At 31.2% G+C, this 19,982-nt stretch overlaps 1 protein-coding gene across 2 annotated transcripts in view; it reads left to right on the top strand.

The window, feature by feature from the left end:
• LOC126736979 (protein kibra) overlaps nucleotides 1-19,982 on the top strand; it is a 91,672-nt gene that overhangs the window by 19,576 nt on the left and 52,114 nt on the right. The window contains exons 2-3 of one of the 2 annotated variants that reach the window (XM_050441633.1): nucleotides 11,950-12,003; nucleotides 18,534-18,643. In XM_050441633.1, the coding sequence (XP_050297590.1) occupies nucleotides 18,637-18,643 (7 nt within the window). In that variant the 5' untranslated portion in view covers nucleotides 11,950-12,003; nucleotides 18,534-18,636. The remainder of the gene's footprint in view (nucleotides 1-11,949; nucleotides 12,004-18,533; nucleotides 18,644-19,982) is intronic. The other variant, XM_050441632.1, reaches the window with a different exon arrangement.

Below are 19,982 nucleotides of genomic sequence, written 5' to 3'. Positions count from 1 at the left end.
AAATTATTCTTAGATATGTTCAAAGTTAACAAATTGTTGTCAAACCAAGCCTGGATCTTCAGCAGATCATTATTGATTATATTTTGTATCATCGGCAAAAAGTGTCAAATAGCCCATAATTTCCACTAGGCAAATGTCATTAATGAACAAAAAAAAAAATAACACAGGTCCCAGCACTGTTCCTTGCGGCACTCCACAACTTACAGATTGGAAATTGAAAACTAAGGAAGATGGGTTCCATTGCCGCAATGGAAAAGGCAGACTTGCTGAGCCAGATGTTCGCATCAAACTCTACTGTAGACCCATAAGGCAAAACCTCACCGTTTTTGCTAAGAAAGGCTTCTTCGATGTCAGAGATAGTCTTTCGTCATAGAGATCCTCTTTCATACAGAAGAGGTTTGTTTGGAGACTGGAAACTTGCATGGATTCAATCGATACCCAGAAAAGGAAAAAGGATGATGCCCATCAATTATCGTCCTATTGCTTTAATCCCTGCTATCGCCGAGGTAATGGAGGAACTTATCATTCAGTAAATTTTAAAATACCCCAACGTCAAACGTTCAAAAACACAGGTCTACTGGCAATCTATTTGGACCGAAGCTATCGACAAATATGATGAATCCTGTGAATAGCTCTAAATATTTCAAAGGCATTTAATAGGGTCTGGCATAAAAACCTCTTAAATGAACTGTATTCTTATAGTTTGCCACTAACTCTCATTGCTTGACTTGGAAGTTTTCTCGAGAATCGATCCATCCAGGTTGTCATTGACTTTGACAATAGTATCAAAAAATTAACGAAATGCGGATAGACATCCCATTTGGATTATTTGTTTGATTTTATTCAGGGTGCAAACAACTTAAACTTAACATAGGCCCAAAATAATAATGTAAGATTTAACATCGAAATATAGGAGGTTTGAGTTAAATATAGTAAGAGTGAGTGCTAATCCAGGGTTGTTACAAGCTCTGTAAAAGGTATTGAACAATAACTGATTCACCTTATAAAAACCTTGAAAACTGATTCCGGATTTTGCATCTATTTTGTTACTCTTTTCAATAAAATTAAAGAAAAACGTTTCAAAGACGTGGATGGTATGCTTACATTCTAAATATTTAAAATGCCTGAGGCCAAACGTACACCGTGACAAAATGGTGTTCGACTCGTACGGTTACCATAAATTAAACAAAAATACGCAACACATGGACAGGTTACTCGAAAATAGCACTACTCTACTGATGCGTGACCAATCATACAATAAATATTTACAACACACAAACACAATGATAATGATTCATACGAATAGTATTTCTACATAACGGACATTCTAAAATCGCTAACAAACCAATGAAGATATGTTTTGTCCTTAAATCATGGCAATAATTACGTTTCCCATTAGCATTGTTAATATACAAATGCTGAATTGTCGGCCATAGTGAATATCCTATTGCTGTAAATCTTCGGTTATTAAAAGGAAATGCCTGCCTTATCAGTTCAGTTCGGACCATTTTCCATAATATTCATTGCCATTACCCACGTCTGTCTTAATTACTCCCGGCTCTTTGCTCACCGCTAAAGTATTTCCAAGTATTTTTTGCAGCCATTAGTTCCATTTAGCAATCTCATAATCGGCGGGTACGGCGGCATATTAAAAATGGAAGAAGGCGCATTTTAAAAGCGCAGCAGAAAAACACGATAAAATGTTAATTACAATATAAAGCAATCTACATAATGCCGCATACCATAAAGATTACGTATACGTATATACACTTTGGTGGAAGGAAATCTAGCTAAAAACCATATCGAATTTTATGCTAAGTATGCATACCAGAGGCGCGCGTGGTGTCGGTTTACCGATAACCTTTGTGAAGGCCAGTATACGGTTTAATCTCGCTTCATGGACTTTTAGGAGTTGGTATGCATAATTTTATTGGGAGGAAAAATAACACAATTGTTGGTCATACCAGGAGTCATTAATATCAAAATTTAATATTGAACTTATAAATTTGCACAAATTCCAGCATAATAGCGCAGACTCACAACTTATTTATAACTTGAAATTTTAGAAATCATAGACAACTCATTTACGAGTTTCGAAATTAAACAATAAATTTGAGAAATTCCAACGTAAATGGACATCGCTGAGTTATATTAGTTATAACTCATTTATGACTTATATAACTTGCTACTGTCAAAATCCAAGAAATATTCATGAGTTCTTTGCTCTAACGATATACATATTTTGCAAATTCCACGGTAAATCGACGTCGCGTCACTAAGCTCAATTTACGTTAAGAATTTTAAAATCCAAGATATCCTTATGCATATTTATTCTCTAACGTTATATTTCATAAACTCAGTTACAACTACTAATACAAATAATTTTAATAGGAATAATTATTATATAAAGCTTTACCTTTACATTGGGCGCCAAATTTCAATATATTCTTAACAAAGGTGAAAATTAATAAATATGATTAACACTAAAGAAATTTACAACTTTCATAAAAAAGTTAAAAGAATATTTTAAGATTTAAACAAAAATATTCAAGATTTGTCATTAATCTATAAATTTCAAAAATGCATAGCAGAAAAGCACCTCCGGTCATGTTTAACGATTATTTCGCGCAAAAACACATAAAAACCACAATAAACCTGATTTCAAATTGTTGTTTCTGAAGGACCTATTGGGTCTACCTAAAAAAAATCACGTAGTATTTAAAAAATGCCATTCGATAAAGCAACTTCTTGTTGGCCTCGAGTATATTAAAAAAACAAAACAGCTTGAAAATCAAATATATGAAGATTCCAAACCTTTTATATATAAACAAGGAATGTGGATTTACTAGAATATTAAAGTGATTTAAGAAAAATATTCTTAGTTCTACAAGAAATCAACAACTCGTATATACGGGCTTTGTAATTTTTTTGTTTAATTATGTTTCATGTTTTTTACTTTATTGCACTTTTGTTGATATGTGGAATTTTGGCGCCCAACATGTGGTAAAACTTTGTCTAATAATTGTTTCAAATAAAATATATTTATTAATTTTTAAAATTTCATTTCTTATTATTTGAATTCTAGATTAAATCTTTTTATCTTTTTATCTATTAAAAATTATACAGTGAAAGTTATAAAAAAAAGGTGAAGACAATTCAGTTTGTTAAAAAATCCAGAATAACTTACTTAAAAATAAATTTTAATTATCATAATAGCTCGAACTAGAATTTCGCGTCAAATATGTGAACAAAAATCAAAATAAATTGACTTAAATAAACTTGATGCATTTTAGTTTAGTACCTATAATAAATCAAAATCGGTGAAAATGAACATGAACAATCACTGAAGGACCAAAGGCGTTTTCATTGTAAAAAATGCAAGACAAGAACGTTCCACAATCAGCCTAAATTGTAGTTTATCAATTGATAACACCCTGTATATACGAAAACGACATCGGCAACATCTGCTGCTACTGTTTTGAAGACAGCAACAGGAGCATTGATGCTTTTTTCTTTTTACTTAGAAAAGAAACTTAATGCATAACTTCACTCGGTTTATCCAATACTGCCAGGTCATTGGCAATACGTAAAGTTATGTACGACGCGCGTATATACATTCACTATAATAATAAATTGTAACAAATAACAAATGGCATACGGGTTATTCCCCGAAGTCAACGCTTTTTTTGTCTGTCGTCTATAAATAATCGCGATTTATTGGCACGGTTTGCTTTATCTGTGATGATATGGGGAATTTATTAGTTTTTTTTTTAAATTAATATGTTGGATTATATATTGTTTTATATTTTGGAACATTCATTATTTATTATCTATGATTTATAACATAAATAATATTTTATTGTATAGGTAAGGTTTAACCTCAATAAACTTCTCTAATTCAGTCATACTTTTTACTGTTGACTTTAATTTATAAAACGTAACTGAGAAACCTGTAGCAATGTTAAATAAATAATTGAATTCTTCCAAATGACTTCGTTTAAATTGTGTGTTTTTTAATAATTGCATATCCATATTTCATTTCATTATACTTTGACGTCTTTTATAACCAAATCTGACCTCATGTTGGGCGCCAAGTTTTCATTAAATTTATAATCATTATATTATTATTATATTATGTATATTATTAGTAGTAACGATTAATAAACGACTTTATTTCTTAGAAACATTCACAGTATAATAGATAAAAGAAAAAAAAAACAAAATTCCTTATATTTGCAAGAAACTCCAGGGACTAGTTTACGTGGGATGGTGCTCTTCCACTAGGACCTCATTTTTATGAAACTAAATTCCTTTATAATTAATCCTTAAGTCCATTTATCGTGAAAAAATGGACAGTTTTTCTAATATGCTTAATTTTTTAAGTCTGTTATTTCTTTTTCATACATAAAATAGACAAAGATTTAGAGAAAAACTCTGATTTCTTTATGCTTCTGCTCATTTCAAGAGAAATTACCCTATAAAAAATGCTGGTTAAAGGATTACGGATATATTATTTTAATTGTAAGGAATTTCTAACGGCCCTTTATATATTTAACTTCTACGCTTTAACCGCTTCTTTTCGTAAATCTTTATTCTGATAACCCAACCTCCGGGCGTATCCATAAACTCTATCTGCTTTTTTAAACTATTTCCATTCATCTTTTTTCTTTAGTTTACAAGAATAACACTTATCCAGAATTCAATTTAAAAAAATCATAAAGAGTTCACAAAGATATTGATTACTTATGTTATAACATTAAACAAAACATAAAATTCACAGTATCACAGTAAATATAATACAACTTAATCATATGGTGACACAACACTTATGATTCACCATCAGAAAGCGCATAACATCATGAAAGCACTCCACAGAGGTCCTAGTTTACTATTGGCTTTATCCTAAGTTATTAGTCTCTTAAATAGTAAATCTACCGATAGTACCGTAGAACCAATTGCCAATTCGAAATCACTTCACTGTCATAGAAAGATATTTTCGAATTAGGTACAGGGAAGCCAATTTGTTGTTTCCATCAAAGTTATTGTACATCGCCTTTCTTCAGTTCTTTAGAATTAAGGGAAGATTGTATGATAAAAGATGTATCCACCACAAAATTCCTTCATGTGAATTTCCTCTTATTCTCCAAAGTTCTCACGATTTATGTAAGTAATAACTGAGTCAGATCTGGATATAAAGCTAAATAATATTGTCAAAGGTTTCCTGTAATCCGCAGAAGGCACCCAAAATCAGTTTCTTGGAGCTTCCATTGACTTTCTTGCGGTATTTGCATATTGCTCTTTACTAGCTCTACTCCGAATCTTAATATATTTGAATATATAGAATTTATTATATTTGAGCAGCTTAAAGGATGAAATACTGCTCCTGTAGGTTTTTTTATTTTTTTCTATAAAAATGCACTTTATATTTTCCGATGCTACCAAATTACTTTATTTTATCTTATCTAAGATAACTCATTGATTATCCATTATCAATACCAAAGTCAAAGCCTGTATAATTTTTTTTCTACTTCGAAAACAAAGAATAAAAATAGAATCTGCACGGATTCTTTTCATACGCTTTTCAAAGAATCCCCCAATTCTCGCTACGTTTTTAGCCTGGGTAATACGCGGGAATGATGCGTGCCAGAGCGAGATAGAAAACGACTGGGAGCGAGATGACGGTACCATTGGAATGCGGTGACGGTCGACGCGCTGTTGCCACAAAACCGAAGAAATTTTTCGAATTTTTTCCCCGACGATGCGACGATGATGATAAGCGCTCCACACGAATTCGGGTTTTTGATATTTAGCGGACGTTTTGACGCAACAATATCGATTGAATTTAAATGCGATTAAGGACAACTGTTTGCTTTCAAAATGGTTTTTCGCTTCTTGATTTTTTTTGACCTAATCTGACCCTTTATTTTTGAAGCGTTTATCCACACGTTGGGCGCCAAACTTTACGATACGATGATACAATTTAAATATTTCGTCACTTGCTTACTCGTTTATTTTATTAACGTTAATTTTTACTATAATGCTTCGTTAAATCTTGCCTCTGCTAATCCCACTTATAAGTTTTTACCTAAAGGTGACTGTTACAGCTTTCAAAATGGCAGATAAGTGGACCTACTGAAAATAAATGAAACGTCAACATATTTTTTTGGTAATATGCTTTTTGATGAGGCGATTATTACATGTTGAGTATCAAATTTTGGAATTCAATTAAAAATAATTAATTACAATTTAATGTTTCATTAGTTTTTCGTAAGATTTAATGTTTGCTTACCCCAATCCTCATTTAAGTTTTAACTGTTTGCTTTAAAAAATGTATTTGGCTTTTTGATTTTTTTTTACCTAATCTGACCCTTTATTTTTGAAGCGTTTATCCACACGTTGGGCGCCAAACTTTACGATACGATCACAATTTAAATATTTCGTCACTTGGTAGAAGTGAAGTTCTACTAGTAAAGTTCTACTTCTACTACTAGTTCTAGAAGTTCTACTCATTTATTTGAATTAATTTAATTTTTTCTAAAATGTTTTGTTAAATCTTGCCTCTGCTAATCCTACCTGTAAGTTTTTGCCTAAAGGTGACTGTTACAGCTTTCAAAATGGCAGACAAGTGGACCTACTGAAAATAAATGAAACGTCAGCATATTTTTTTGGTAATATGCTTTTTGATGAGGCAAATACTACACGTTTGGTATCAAATTTTGGGATTCAGTTAAAAATAATTAATTAAGCTTTAATTTTTTGTAAAATTGTTCAATGTTTGCTAACCCCACTCCTCATTTAAGTTTTAACTTTAGGGTGACAGTTACATTTTTTAATCGATTTATCAGAGAAAATAATAAACTCGTTTTAGTACTTGGATCCAACCTAAACATTCATCTTTTATTTGTAATAACATATTGCTTTGGTTTGATTTTTTGCGCTTGCTTAGACGTTGGGCACCAAACTTGTGACACGATAACAAATTAATCATTTATCTCATTTGAGTATTTTGTAATTTTTCTACTAAAATTACCCTGCTAACTTGTACCTTTCAAAATGTTGACACTTTGAACTTATTTACAGAATTCATCTTTTTATCTATATAATCACATTCATAAGTTTGAAGTGATAAGGCACATCCTAAAAGATAATTAATTTCAGATAATATAACTTATTCATAAAACCTTCTTGTCCCGTTTCTATTATTAATTTTAATCGGCTTTGTTTTGTCGTGAAAATGTGTCATTCAAGGGATTAGAGAGTTGCCTACCCGCGTTATTATTCCTATGTACCACCTGCGCATAATTCATAATCATTCCTACACGTACCATAAACCATTTGTATTCCGATCACAATTCATTGTTTCCTAAACAAAAAAATATGTTCACAAGGTTCTATAATGGAGTATTCTTGTGTAATAAGCAGTAAGCTGTAAACAATGTTAAAAGCATTAGTAATATCACTTAAGATGAACACATTTAGAGAAAATTAGGGCATGCAACTTGCAAAATTGATGGCATCTAGGAAATGCAGAATTTGAAACATTTAACTTCTTAACTTATCTTCAACATCTTGAATTAGTGCAGTGAATAAATAATCATTCTTCATGTGTTGATAGACACATGAAGGCGCCTATCGGCCATTTTTAAAATATACATTTTTTAATCCGTTAGATGGTATTTGTAATCTTCAGTAAGTTTCCAGATTCTTTTAAATATGTCACTGCCATTCCCAGTCAAAAAAAAAGAAAAAATTGAGTCTATGCTATCTTCTCTTTTTTTAATAACCTTTTCTTAAAAATTAATGACTTTTGCAGTTACTCAGAACTAGCAGTGATGCTATTCTTGGAAAGCCTATATCTGGTGCCTCGGTAATTCAAGTAAAAAGAAGATATTACCTCTGGTCATCTACACATCTTTTAAAACACTCTTTCGAAAATACTAACTTTTGGCGCTAAATATTGTCCATATTATCTCCCAATTGTCGCTTTTCAAGTATCCAGAACAACCAAGCTTAATGATGGAATACCGGAAGACTCTCTTATAGCCTCTTCCACCATTTTTTTCCTTCAAATTCTTTAATTAATCCGACAGTATTCATTTCTCAAGTTTTCTTAGAAAATTTATCACTATAGAGAGTGTTTAAGTTCTACTAGGGAGGCCATTGCTGGAACTTCCTGCCGTCCAGAGACTCCTACTTGGGTGGTAATGAATACCAGGCAACAGTATCTTGAGATCTGTCTAAAGCGTTTGACTGTGTGGACACTGATGACTGTATCGGTTAAGTTGAGATCATTAACATTAATAGTCTAAGATTATCCAAGTGACACCCCATGGCCGTTAGTAAATTAAATATGACAGCGTCAAGTGGATCAATCAGAACAAAATTAAGCAATCGTTCAAAACAAGTATAACAATAACAACAATAAACATGAAGTCGAACCAAAACTTGAAAATATTCCTTTATGTAAGCCTTCATACAGCTGTCAAAACAATAAAGGCAGAGAGACGAGAGAGAGAGAGAGGAAAAAAACACGAAACATCTGTCACGGATTATACGCATACCGTATTTTTTGTGAGGTATTTAACATTCCTTAGGTTGATGAGGGTCTATATTTAAGTCATTTATGGTTTTATTTTCCACACTACATTCCTCGGATGCCGGTTCCAAAAATATGTTACCACCGCCTCTGCTCTAAGCCGTTTCGGTGGCATTGTTCATCATTTTTCTGAGACAATGCATATCTAAGGCGTATGCTTTTATGCTATTATGTTGATGGTGCTTGTGGCGTCAGTTTTTTGGTATTTATTATCAATTTGGTTCTTTGTGTGGCAGATGGAATAATATTTAGTCTGGGTTTTATGTGGGAGCAGAGGTGTGGACATATTAGATGTTACGGGTTATTTTAGAGAAAAATGTTTCAGTAGAATATAAATCAGCACCATAACCTACTTAATGAAAATCAGTGTCTGAATCATGAATAGATAAAGAATTATTATATATCAGATGAGCTTGTATCTTTATCATATCCTAAAAACTGTGTGGTAATCATTTAAAATTCAGACGGAAATTAATTTAATAGCTGAAACAGAAAGAGAGGATGAGATATGAAGCTTGATGGGATTACTCCTAACAGAAAGTGGCAATGACATTGATTTGCTTTAAATATATAAAATAATAAGTCCGGTGAGGAATAAGTGACATTTTTGGAGAACGAAAGGAAAAAATACGAAATAACTTTGTATCTTCATCGCGACATGATAAGTGCTATTATTTTGTCCAATATATAGATTTCCAACTTACTGGCCTTCTTATTCAGGTTATTGGTCTACTACATCATGAGTCTGCTGTCATGCTTCCACCCAGATGAAAAGGAAATGGAGGTTCCAGTAGAAGCTACTTGTTCTGAAATTCGGATGGATTTTAGTTCCCCTTCCAAATATTCAGGAATATTTGAGATATACTTTCACAAATGATATACGAAGTTAATAAGGATTTACCATATTTCCTTTTATGAGAAAGTTCTTTCTACCAAATAGAAATTAAAACTATTCTTCTGTGTTGCTTCCTTTAATCAAAGAAGAACAGGAATATACATTAGGATTATTCTTTATAGAAAGAAATAATGATCATTTAAAGAATACAAGATTTGTACCAGATAAGGCAATTTCTTCGAAACCTTCAAACAAGGTTTACCAATAATTCATCAGTTTACAAATTTCAATCTAAATTAACACTAACATCATAATTCTACTGCAATATTCCCATTATATCTACCAGTAAAATCAAATGATATACTGGTTATTTACGAACCTTCTTACCCGATGACCTTTCTTCCGGTATACTCGCGCCTCGGTCAGTAAAATAACCAAACAAAAAGAAAAAAAGGAGAAGCCTTCTAAATGGCATCCGAGGTTCGCATACCACAGAAAGACGGACGTTTAGGTGGAGTTAAGGGACACGCGTACATTCTTCACCAGTACGATGATCCGTCGTCCTTTCAAGAACTGCACACAACTGTAGAATAGCTTATGTTTATGCGGCGGCGTTGCCAAACATGCTCGAGTTGGGCGTAGGTGTTTTAAAATGCGGTCGTTTCTGGTAAATTTTGAAGATCGGACCGATGAGACCATATATGAACAACTTGAAGTATGAACGTATCTTACGAGTATTGAATTTATTTTAAAAAACTGGCAAGGCATCACTTGCATTATCTCGATTTTTACCGAATTAACATTCTGCCATTATTTTCGACACTCAATTTGTTATATTTACTTTATTTAAAAAATTAAGTTTCTATGAAGCATCGAAGTCAATTATCAGTTAAATCCACTTTTCTCTTAAGAATTTTGAATTACTTTGATCTTCATTGAATTTACATTGGTTCTAATATTTATGAAGCTTGATCTACTTCGTTGGTTAAAAAAAATCCTAAGAATATATTTTTTTTAAATTAACTTGCCGTCGATATTAATTGAATTAGCATTCTGCTATTGAATTTAGCACTCAGGCAAATTATGTCTATTTGAAAAATCCTATTCATAAAAAGTGCTGACAGTAATGACGGAATACTGATATAGTGATTGAATTGAAAAGTTCATTGAATCTCCAACGGTCATTTTGGATATTTTATGGCAGTTTTAGGTATTTATCTGAAAGAAAAAGTCTACTGAAAAGATATATAAATAAATTAATCTGACTTTCTTTAAATAATACAAAAAAGTCAAAATGGCGAAGTAGCAAATTTTGCTCTTCTACTTAACCATCACATTACCTGAGAAAATTAATTTCATTTAACAAAACACAATTATAGCAGTATAGGTCCATGAGACCTTTAACAATTATAATAATATATGAGACAAAACTACTTTTAAAATTCCAACCCCAAACTTAGCCTTAATATTAACATATTAAAAGTTACAGTATTTAACAAAAAAGACACACATTGTAGTTTCAAATTGCAGCAGAAATTGATGTAAATGCAAAAGTTTTTTGAATTAATGAACTTTTAAATTTAGGAAGATTGTACAAGTATTTATTCCTGGTATTAACTCTGTGAAGTGTTGACCTTATAACAAAAAAAATACTTTGCGTATTTCGGGCAGAAAAGTTGATAATCTGATGCAGAAAGGCACCGTAATGAAGCCTCCAGCGGTTTTCCATTAATGTGTTAGCCATCGAAGTAAACCCAATTTTCGAGATATGTGGATGCGCCTGTTTACACCACAAATAAGTCTACAACATGCATTTTGCATTACTTGAATTACTTGAAGAATTATAGTGGCTTAACCCCAAAATAGAAGAAATGAGTAATTTAAGTATAAAAATTGCCACTTATTTCAATCGTAGTTTCTGTAGAAATTCGTAAAGTTCTGATAAGAGTTCTTATTGAAAGTGTTTTCATTTAAGTTTGTTATTGAAAATGTACCGCCAATTAAGTAATATTTTATCAAGATGATTCTAATGTGGGTTGCGCCACTATGTAATTCTATAAGTGTAACTGGATATTACAATAAGGTGTATTCATCTAGTGCTCCAGTATAAATACATTTTTATGAAACTTCTTTTTTTTTTCTATAATACCGAAATTCTGATCACAGGAAAGATATGAGTGGCCTGACACTAAAAACTTGTGATTTATTTCAGAAATAGAGGATTTCGTTGAACTTGTCATGAAGTCGCAAATTAGGGCCATTTAATACTAAATATTCAAGTAATAAAGATATTCAATTATTAATTTCGTGATAAACTAACTCACCTAAATAATATATCCATAGTTGACGTTCATAGTATGTTATACCTGTGGACAGTGTTTCATTCTCTTTTACTAATTCATTCCCCATCAATTTTTATTTAGTTTTTTGCAAACTTCGCTCTTCGAAGATGTAACTCTTTTTGTGCTTACAAGTTCTTTCTGTCTTCGACACTACTAATTTTAACTTTATTATTTAGTTCATCGCATTTGCGACAGCCATCCGATATTGGAGCATGAAAATCAAGGTTAAAGTGAGTATTTGAAATATTTCTAAATACATGATTGCTGACAGGAGATGCGTACTGTTTTTTATATAGATTGTTTTATAACATTTGTTTATTTAAAGAGGAAACCGAATATTTTATTTGGCCGCTCTTAACTCTGGAATAATGTGAAAAACAGGAAAAAACAGAAAATTTTTATATATAGTCCGTAATTTCTTGAACCTTTGGATCAGACGTTTTTGTAGCAGAGGGATGTCTTCCTCGTTGATCTATTGGAGGAATTCCCTCTGATTCTAAGCAGAACCTTTGATAGCTTGCCATTTGAAATCTGCAAAACCTGCTTAAAAAACTCTTTGCAGACTTTTACATCACTTCCATTTTCAATTGGTAATTTATAAACTCTCGACATACTTCGCCTGCTCTGTTTATTTTCGTGCATTCCTGATTTTTTTTATAACATCTCCTTGTGCAATTATAAATATATGACGAATGCAAATCAAAGCTTTAATATAAACATTTTCAAAGAGTTTCTTAGATTATTCAATTAATTTTTTTAAAGCACTTATTAATGATGCATTTTGCCCACTTACATTAATATAATTAATTAACTATATAATTAATTAATTAATTAAATATTTATATAATTAATTACATTAATAATTAATATTATATTAATATACATTAATATAATTTTTTGCCATCCTGTCATCTTCGTCTTGGCTTTGCACGTCAAAATCTGGTTCACTACTTGGTGAAGGCTGATAATTAGACTTTTCATTTGTAACATAAGAAGCAGAGATATCCGATAAAGTATCTAAAGTAAGCAAACATATTGAGTATTGTGAATAAGTAATAAATACATACAGCCCTAAACTTTTGCTGCTTCGGTAGGTTTATTTACCCTGTTACCTAAACGTAATCTATCCTAATCTAAATTGTTACTTTAAGCAGAAGTGGACATTTAAAAAATAATAATGTTCTGCGTTTATCTAAATTGTGTTTTTTTTTTGTGGGTTAGGTTAGTCTAATTCTTAACGCCTCGTATTATGTTTCAAAAAGTTAACCTTACTATTACTTGCAAATAGCATCACGTTAGATTTATTGGAGTTTAAATTTAAATTATATTCTAATGATAAATGGCAAATTTGTGAAAGTTAGCCAAATTACTAGTTTCAATGAAATTATTAAGATCAAATAAAACATACAATTGCGTACCATCATCATAAGCAACAATCTTGCAGTATTTTGAAGAGGTTACTAAATGCGAGGTATAGGAAAAAAATAAGGCAACCAAAATCGAGTCCTGTGGAACTCCAGCTAAAATATTTTGCTTTTCGGAACAATTTCCTTTATATGATATGCTTTGAGTTGTTTGAGAACGATAAGATGTAAGTAATTCCAGAGCAGGTAAATCAAAGCCATAAAATATAAATTTATAAATCAGTAAATGATGGTTAATTGTGTCGAATGCTTTTGAATAGTCGAGCAAAATGAGCAAATCCTTTATCTTAGGCTTCAAAAATATCACTTGCTATCTTCGCTAACGCAGTTGCTGAGCTGAGGCCCTTACGAAACCCACACTAATTTTCTGATATTTTCTCAAATATCTTTGAACACTGGTAAAATGTCCTAAATTAAAAATTCCCTACATTCAGGTAAGGAAATACCTGTAGCACTTTTCCAAATCAGAGGAAAATAATTTCTTTCTAGACATATCAATTTCGGGACTACAGTGCTGAACCATTTTCAAAAAAATATCAGATCCTTTTAAAAGCAAACAAAATTTTCAACCTCTTTCTCTATGCTCAAAATAAAAAAGAAATTAGCGGTATTATTAAATGATTACCATAAAAGTCAATTTTGTTTTGGCAGTTCTTGAACTTTGAAAAAATTGAGAAAAGTAATTATTAACGGGGTTAGGATCTAAAAGATTTAGGGATAGAATGAGGCGTTTGTTGTTTTTACAATAAACTTTTTAATAAAACTACCTAAATAATCTTTAAGGCATCTCAAGTTTTGCGAGCATTGTTTTGAGCTGAAATAAAAGTTAAATATTGCTGCTTTTCCCGCCTAATAGCCGCAACAGTCAGATTGCATAGCTGTTGTACTGGTACATGTTTATCAAATAAGTGGATAAAAAAAGAATTAATAATATTAATTTTTTCATTTATATCTTCTGTACGAATAATTGCAAACCAATCTAGGAAAGGGGTTAAAATTACGCAAGCAACAGAAAGAACATATTTTAGGTGTTAAGAAATCACAAAAATAAATTCTATGATCGGAAATGGTATAATCATTCAAAGTTTCCAAGTTTAGTTTTAAGAGTTTGGAACTAAAAATTGGATCAATTAAAGTAGATGAGTTTCCCGCAGTTCGACTTGGTTTATCAACTACCTATACAAAATCGTATGTATCCAAACATGTTAAAACTAGGTATTTTAAGGAAATCAATGTTAAATTCTCCACTGAAGATAATGACGTAGTCAATGATACTACAGATATAAGAAAATATGTTATCCATATCGTTAAAAGAGTTAGGCATTAAGGAGTTTGGTGGCCTATAATACGTCGCAATAAAATACGCTTTATTACATAATTTAAACTGAAAAAATGAGTATTCTACGCTTTTACAGATTGGAAAATCAACATTTATTTCTGAAATTGTAAGTGAACTTCTTACGTGCGCAAGCAGATATTTAATGATATAATTTTTAGGCAGTGTTTTTCTTAATTTAAATTAAAATTTATATAATACGTGTTAATACAAAGTACATTTGTTTACAAAAGTCAATTAAATTTAAAGGATATAATTGTATAAAATTTTAATTACCATTGATAATCAAAGTTCAGTTTGTCACAATTATATCTCACACTATTGCTATTCAGCAATTTCAAATTTATTTTAATTTACTAATTTTACATTAAAGACATACACAACCATATACAGTACAGATTAAATTAAATACTAATTCCAACATACAAAAACTGAAACGAAAAACGAAAATAAAAAATACCATCTAGCACCCCCTCATGATGCCACATGCTAAACGTGGATAACCACAGATCCATTCAAAAAATCATTCATTTTATAGATTGCATTTAGGGCAGATTTAATTACTTGGACAAATCTTTTAAACTCAAGCATTTGAATATTTCTGGGTATTTTATTAAAAAAGTGTGGCGTAGAATACCCCTAGTATTGTGGGTAAAATAATTATAAATATCCTCTTGATTAGTGTACTTTTCTAGATTACTCTTTATGTATTTAAGAGACAACAAAATTTAAGGTAAGCAAACTATTTTCCAAAAGGCTTTAAATACATCCTCCCTGTAACCTCTGTTAAACAATATTCTTATTACCTTTTTCTGAAATTTGAATATTTTGTCTATATGTGGAGAATAACCTCAAAGACGAAGACTATAGTTGCAATGAAACATAAAAAAAGAATGGTATGCCTACGAGTGATTCTTTAGGACATTAATTTTTTCGCAACCTGACTAGGAAAATATTTTAGATAACTCACCAGCCAAGAAATCAATATGACCTCCCATGGCAAAATTTGCTCCCAACTGAAACCAAGAAACTTACATGTCTCTTACCTGGCATATTCCTTCCTATGGCTGAATAACATTGTTTATGATTTAGTATCATTCAATGACAATTCATTTATAGCAAACCACTCACTTGCTCCTTACTTTACTGCATAAATACTCGTTTCTACTTCTTTACCATTTGGATTTGTTAACAAGATTGTAGTATCGTCAGCAAATAGTACAAGATCCCAGCAAAGAGAACACTCATGCCCGAGCATTTACCATTCATAGAAATAAATTATATTGCTGAAGCTTTAAGATAAGGAGACTATGAGTAAACAGTCAAATGCTTTTGTTAAGTCGCAGAAAACTGCACTCAGAATGTCTCTACATTCAGTGTCATTTATAATTCTTTTCAATTAAACTGATAAGGGCATTAGTTGTGGACTTTTTTCCCTAAACCCAAACTGACTAAACATAAATGGTTTGTGTCTTTTAAAGTGTGCAACAATTTGTGAGTTTAAAATCTCCTTAAAAACTTTTCTTACACATAGGCCTAAGATCGCTTGGGTCATTATCAATGGCTTTTTTTGGCACCGGAATTACTTTAGCAGTTTGAAGGCTGTCTGCAAAAATTCCTTCTCTTAAGCATTTATTTATAATATCGGTTAATCAGTATAGGCGAGACGAACCTTTTTAAAAATTTTCTAAATTAAATGGTGTTTTATTATTATTGTTTTTTGTTGGAAACAATTAAAGCTCTTTTAAAACGGCAACACTGCCCTGGATAAAGTAGTATTTCATTCACAGTTTAGGATCTGAAATGTCTGAAAATGTAGTACTTTTCAAATGGCAACACTGCATAATTTGGACAAGGATATGGGAAAATTATTTTCTTATACAAGTTCTGATTAGCGTTGGAAAAAAATGGCAATGCTGCTCATGAAAAAGTAGAAGGTTTTGATTTTCAATGGCAACACTGGCTGAATAAATGGGAAAAATGGTTATTACCTAGAAAAGCTAAACCGTCATATCTCAGCTTCTAAAATAGCAACACTACCTGGACAAATTCATTTATTTTTCTTTTATATTCATTAATTAATTAAAAAAAAATAAAAACGGAAAAAGGACTCTTCCTTTGAGAAAAATTAAAATTACCTTTTAGCCTATAACTAATATGACAAAGTAAACCCTTGTGATATTTTAGAATCTGCTACGGCAACAGTGCCTAAATGTTGCCTATGTAATGGCAACAATGTCCAAGGAAATAAAAACTCTCTATTGGGAAAAATGACAATAGACTTTCAACTTAAGAATTACAACACTGTCTGGAAATAGTAAACTTTTATTATATTTTAGAGTCTGCTATAGTAACAATGCCAGAGAAAAAACCCTTTAGTAGATAAAAATTTCACAATTTACTCTCTAAACTAGCCATACTGTCTGGACTAAAATAACGAAAGTTCTTCTGAAAACTTCTCTCGCAACATTGCTTGAAAACCTATTAAATCGTTGACTTTCTGTTTATTTATCAGTTGAAATGGTAACACTCTAACGACAAAACTTGTCACAATTATGACCGAAACGACAATGATTGAAAAGAACAAAAATTAAGTGAGGTTGACAGTGAGGAAGGGAGAAGGAGGGAGGATTAAAAAACACAGCTAAAATTACCACATTTAAAACTTCCAAAATTAAAACTATTCACTACACACTCATCATGAAGTATTATCAAAGATCCCCCATGTAAATGTTTAGTCCTCCAAAATTTTGAAATAATACTACAATTAGGGACATGAATAAGTTCTTCAATCTTTAACCAGTGTTCTATATTCAATAAGACAGAGGAATTGTTTTAATGATCTAGAAATAACTCCGAATCGTCAATCTTTGAACTTATTGGCATTAGGCAAGGTTTTCCCAACATTAAAAAATTAAAAAGTGTCATTTTTGTGTATAAATTCAATTAGAAAGTTTACTGAAGTATTTTATTTGCAATCTGTAGGCATTTTTGGTTAAATTGGGTATTTTTTTTACTTAAAGACACCATTCAAGTAGTTGCTTTCAGGAATGGACCACTGAGGTATCTTATTGTATTTTTGAGGCATTCATGTAAAATAGTATTTTTATTTTGTTAAACAAAGGGATATTTTTTAATTTTTCGCTACCCAAAGGCCCGTCGATGGTTTCATTTCAAAACAATTTAACTAAAATAAGTCTACAAACGAAAATTCTTTGGTAACCCTACATTATCCCAAAAAACTAATCATCGCCTTTACAGTCACATTTTATCATTCATTTCGGTATCTACCATATTCAGCACATTGAAAATATCTCATTCAAAGGAAAGAGCACCAAATGACTAGATGCTGAGTGCATCGCTAAATGGATCTTACAAAGAATAGAAAATAAAGATAAACGTAGCTTTTTTCAAATAAATTGTAATTTATATCACACTACTTTAAAACATACCCATGCATCACTTTGACATTCTGGTATTTATTTGAGCACCATAATGTTGAAGCTAAAGTAGTCCAATCAAATTTGGTCAATTGGCCCATTGGGTGCCGAATTCATTAGCAGAATAGCTAACCTCATTAGGGTTGCCTAATATTTTCTGCATTTTTATATAGCTGCAGACGTATTATACCACAATTTGCGATATAATATGTAAATAAGGTATGAGAAAACTAAAACAAATAGAACGATCGCATTTACATATTCTGGCATTTGTGTATATTATTTGCAATAATGTGTATGTACGCATTTCAGATCGGCAAGTGTTGGCAGCCCCGTACGTACAACTTTCACTCATTTTATTGCTTTTAATAAATGTATTGGACTGTTGTGGTTTATAAAACTAATTGAAAGATGTAATTATTTTTAAATTATACTATATTCGTGCGTTTACTTGTATGTATGGGTGCGCCTGGAATTTGGATACTTTCTCGAAGAAATCAGTTTTATATTTTCTATGTTATTACCATTATAATAATTACTAACTTTTATGTTCTTTTCAGATATACTAAGCCACTCACCTTTGCGGATTGTATAGGAAACGAATTGCCCCTAGGATGGGAAGAGGCTTACGATGGGCAAATCGGTCCTTACTACATTAACCACATGAGCCGTAAGTTTAAATTTCTTAATAAGAAATTGCTTTTTTATCTCTGTATATAATTAAGTAAGCGCTCCCATATCTAGTGCAAATCATACCCCCTCGCGGAATGCAACATACTTACAGTCGTCAGCAGGGCATGAAAAAAAGGTGAATAAAATCATAGCATAAGTACATACCAACAATTCTTCACATGGGAAAAAAGCAAAAAGGAATTAAGTACAAAATAAATAATTCATAAATATGTGTAATAATAATTCCGTCGTCGTCTCTTGTAGCGGATATGGAGTCGCCATACGATAGGCTCTCGATAACTTATTAAAATTATTGCCTTAATTTGATACTGTTAAACTACGTGTCAAAATACTGTTCTACTGTCGGGTTTAGTACCGCTCCTACAGCGGAAATAATTAAAACGATGCTATAAAACGACGTGTTTTCGATAGTTTTTTGGTCGTAAAGTTGTTTTTTTTTGGGTTAGATTTATACAGGGTGGTTCTTACGCAAATACCCTGTGTAGTTCGATCCTCATCATATATCTTCGTTTTCCAGAAATCATCAATTATGTTTTTTTTTAATACGACCCTGGATTTTTAATTTTATTTTGTGCTAGTTGTATGAACCTCATTAAAAGAATATGTTCTGATATGAATAAAATATAATTTAACAATTATTTATCGATCTTTTTCTGACACATGACTTTTGCCATAAGTTTACCTCTCTGAAATTTCTTGTGATATGAAGAAACTGAGCAACATGGCACTGATGTTATTAATATTTATTTTAAATTTAGTAAGCATAAATACATTATGAATAAAACTTTAATTGTTATTGAAGTATTTTTTTATATAACTTAGAGAAAGTTAAACCTATAGCAAACATACAATATTAGGTAGAGATAACTATATTTGTTCTAGAGAAAGAGATGATTATATAGACTTTTAAATTTAAACTTGGGAAAAAAATATTTTATGATTTTTGACAAGATGATCTTATTAAATTTCAGAGCCGTATTTAAAAAAAAATTAAAAGATATTTATGATTTCTAGAACATGCGCCACTTTAAATTTCTGATACTTTTACTCAGTTTTTTCAGTGGAAAGAGCCCTCAGAGCAATGGATTGCAATGGATAAAATACTCATGCAATAACCCTAATTTAAATAGAGATCTTTGAGTTTATATTAAGCGATTGAGCACTGGATATAATATCAAAATGAATTCTACTTAATCCAGGCTTTTATAACTTTTATAACCAGGCTGTTATCATTGAGATGCTCAATGATAACAAATAGATGAATTAACTCTGTGCTGTATAACTATTATAATTTAACTCTAAATGACGAGTCCCCT

The sequence above is a fragment of the Anthonomus grandis genome, chromosome 6 (genome assembly GCF_022605725.1).
Source record: "Anthonomus grandis grandis chromosome 6, icAntGran1.3, whole genome shotgun sequence".
NCBI lineage: Eukaryota > Metazoa > Arthropoda > Insecta > Coleoptera > Curculionidae > Anthonomus > Anthonomus grandis.
Note: the sequence above shows the minus strand (reverse complement) of the source record. Positions and strands in the feature narration are given on the sequence as shown.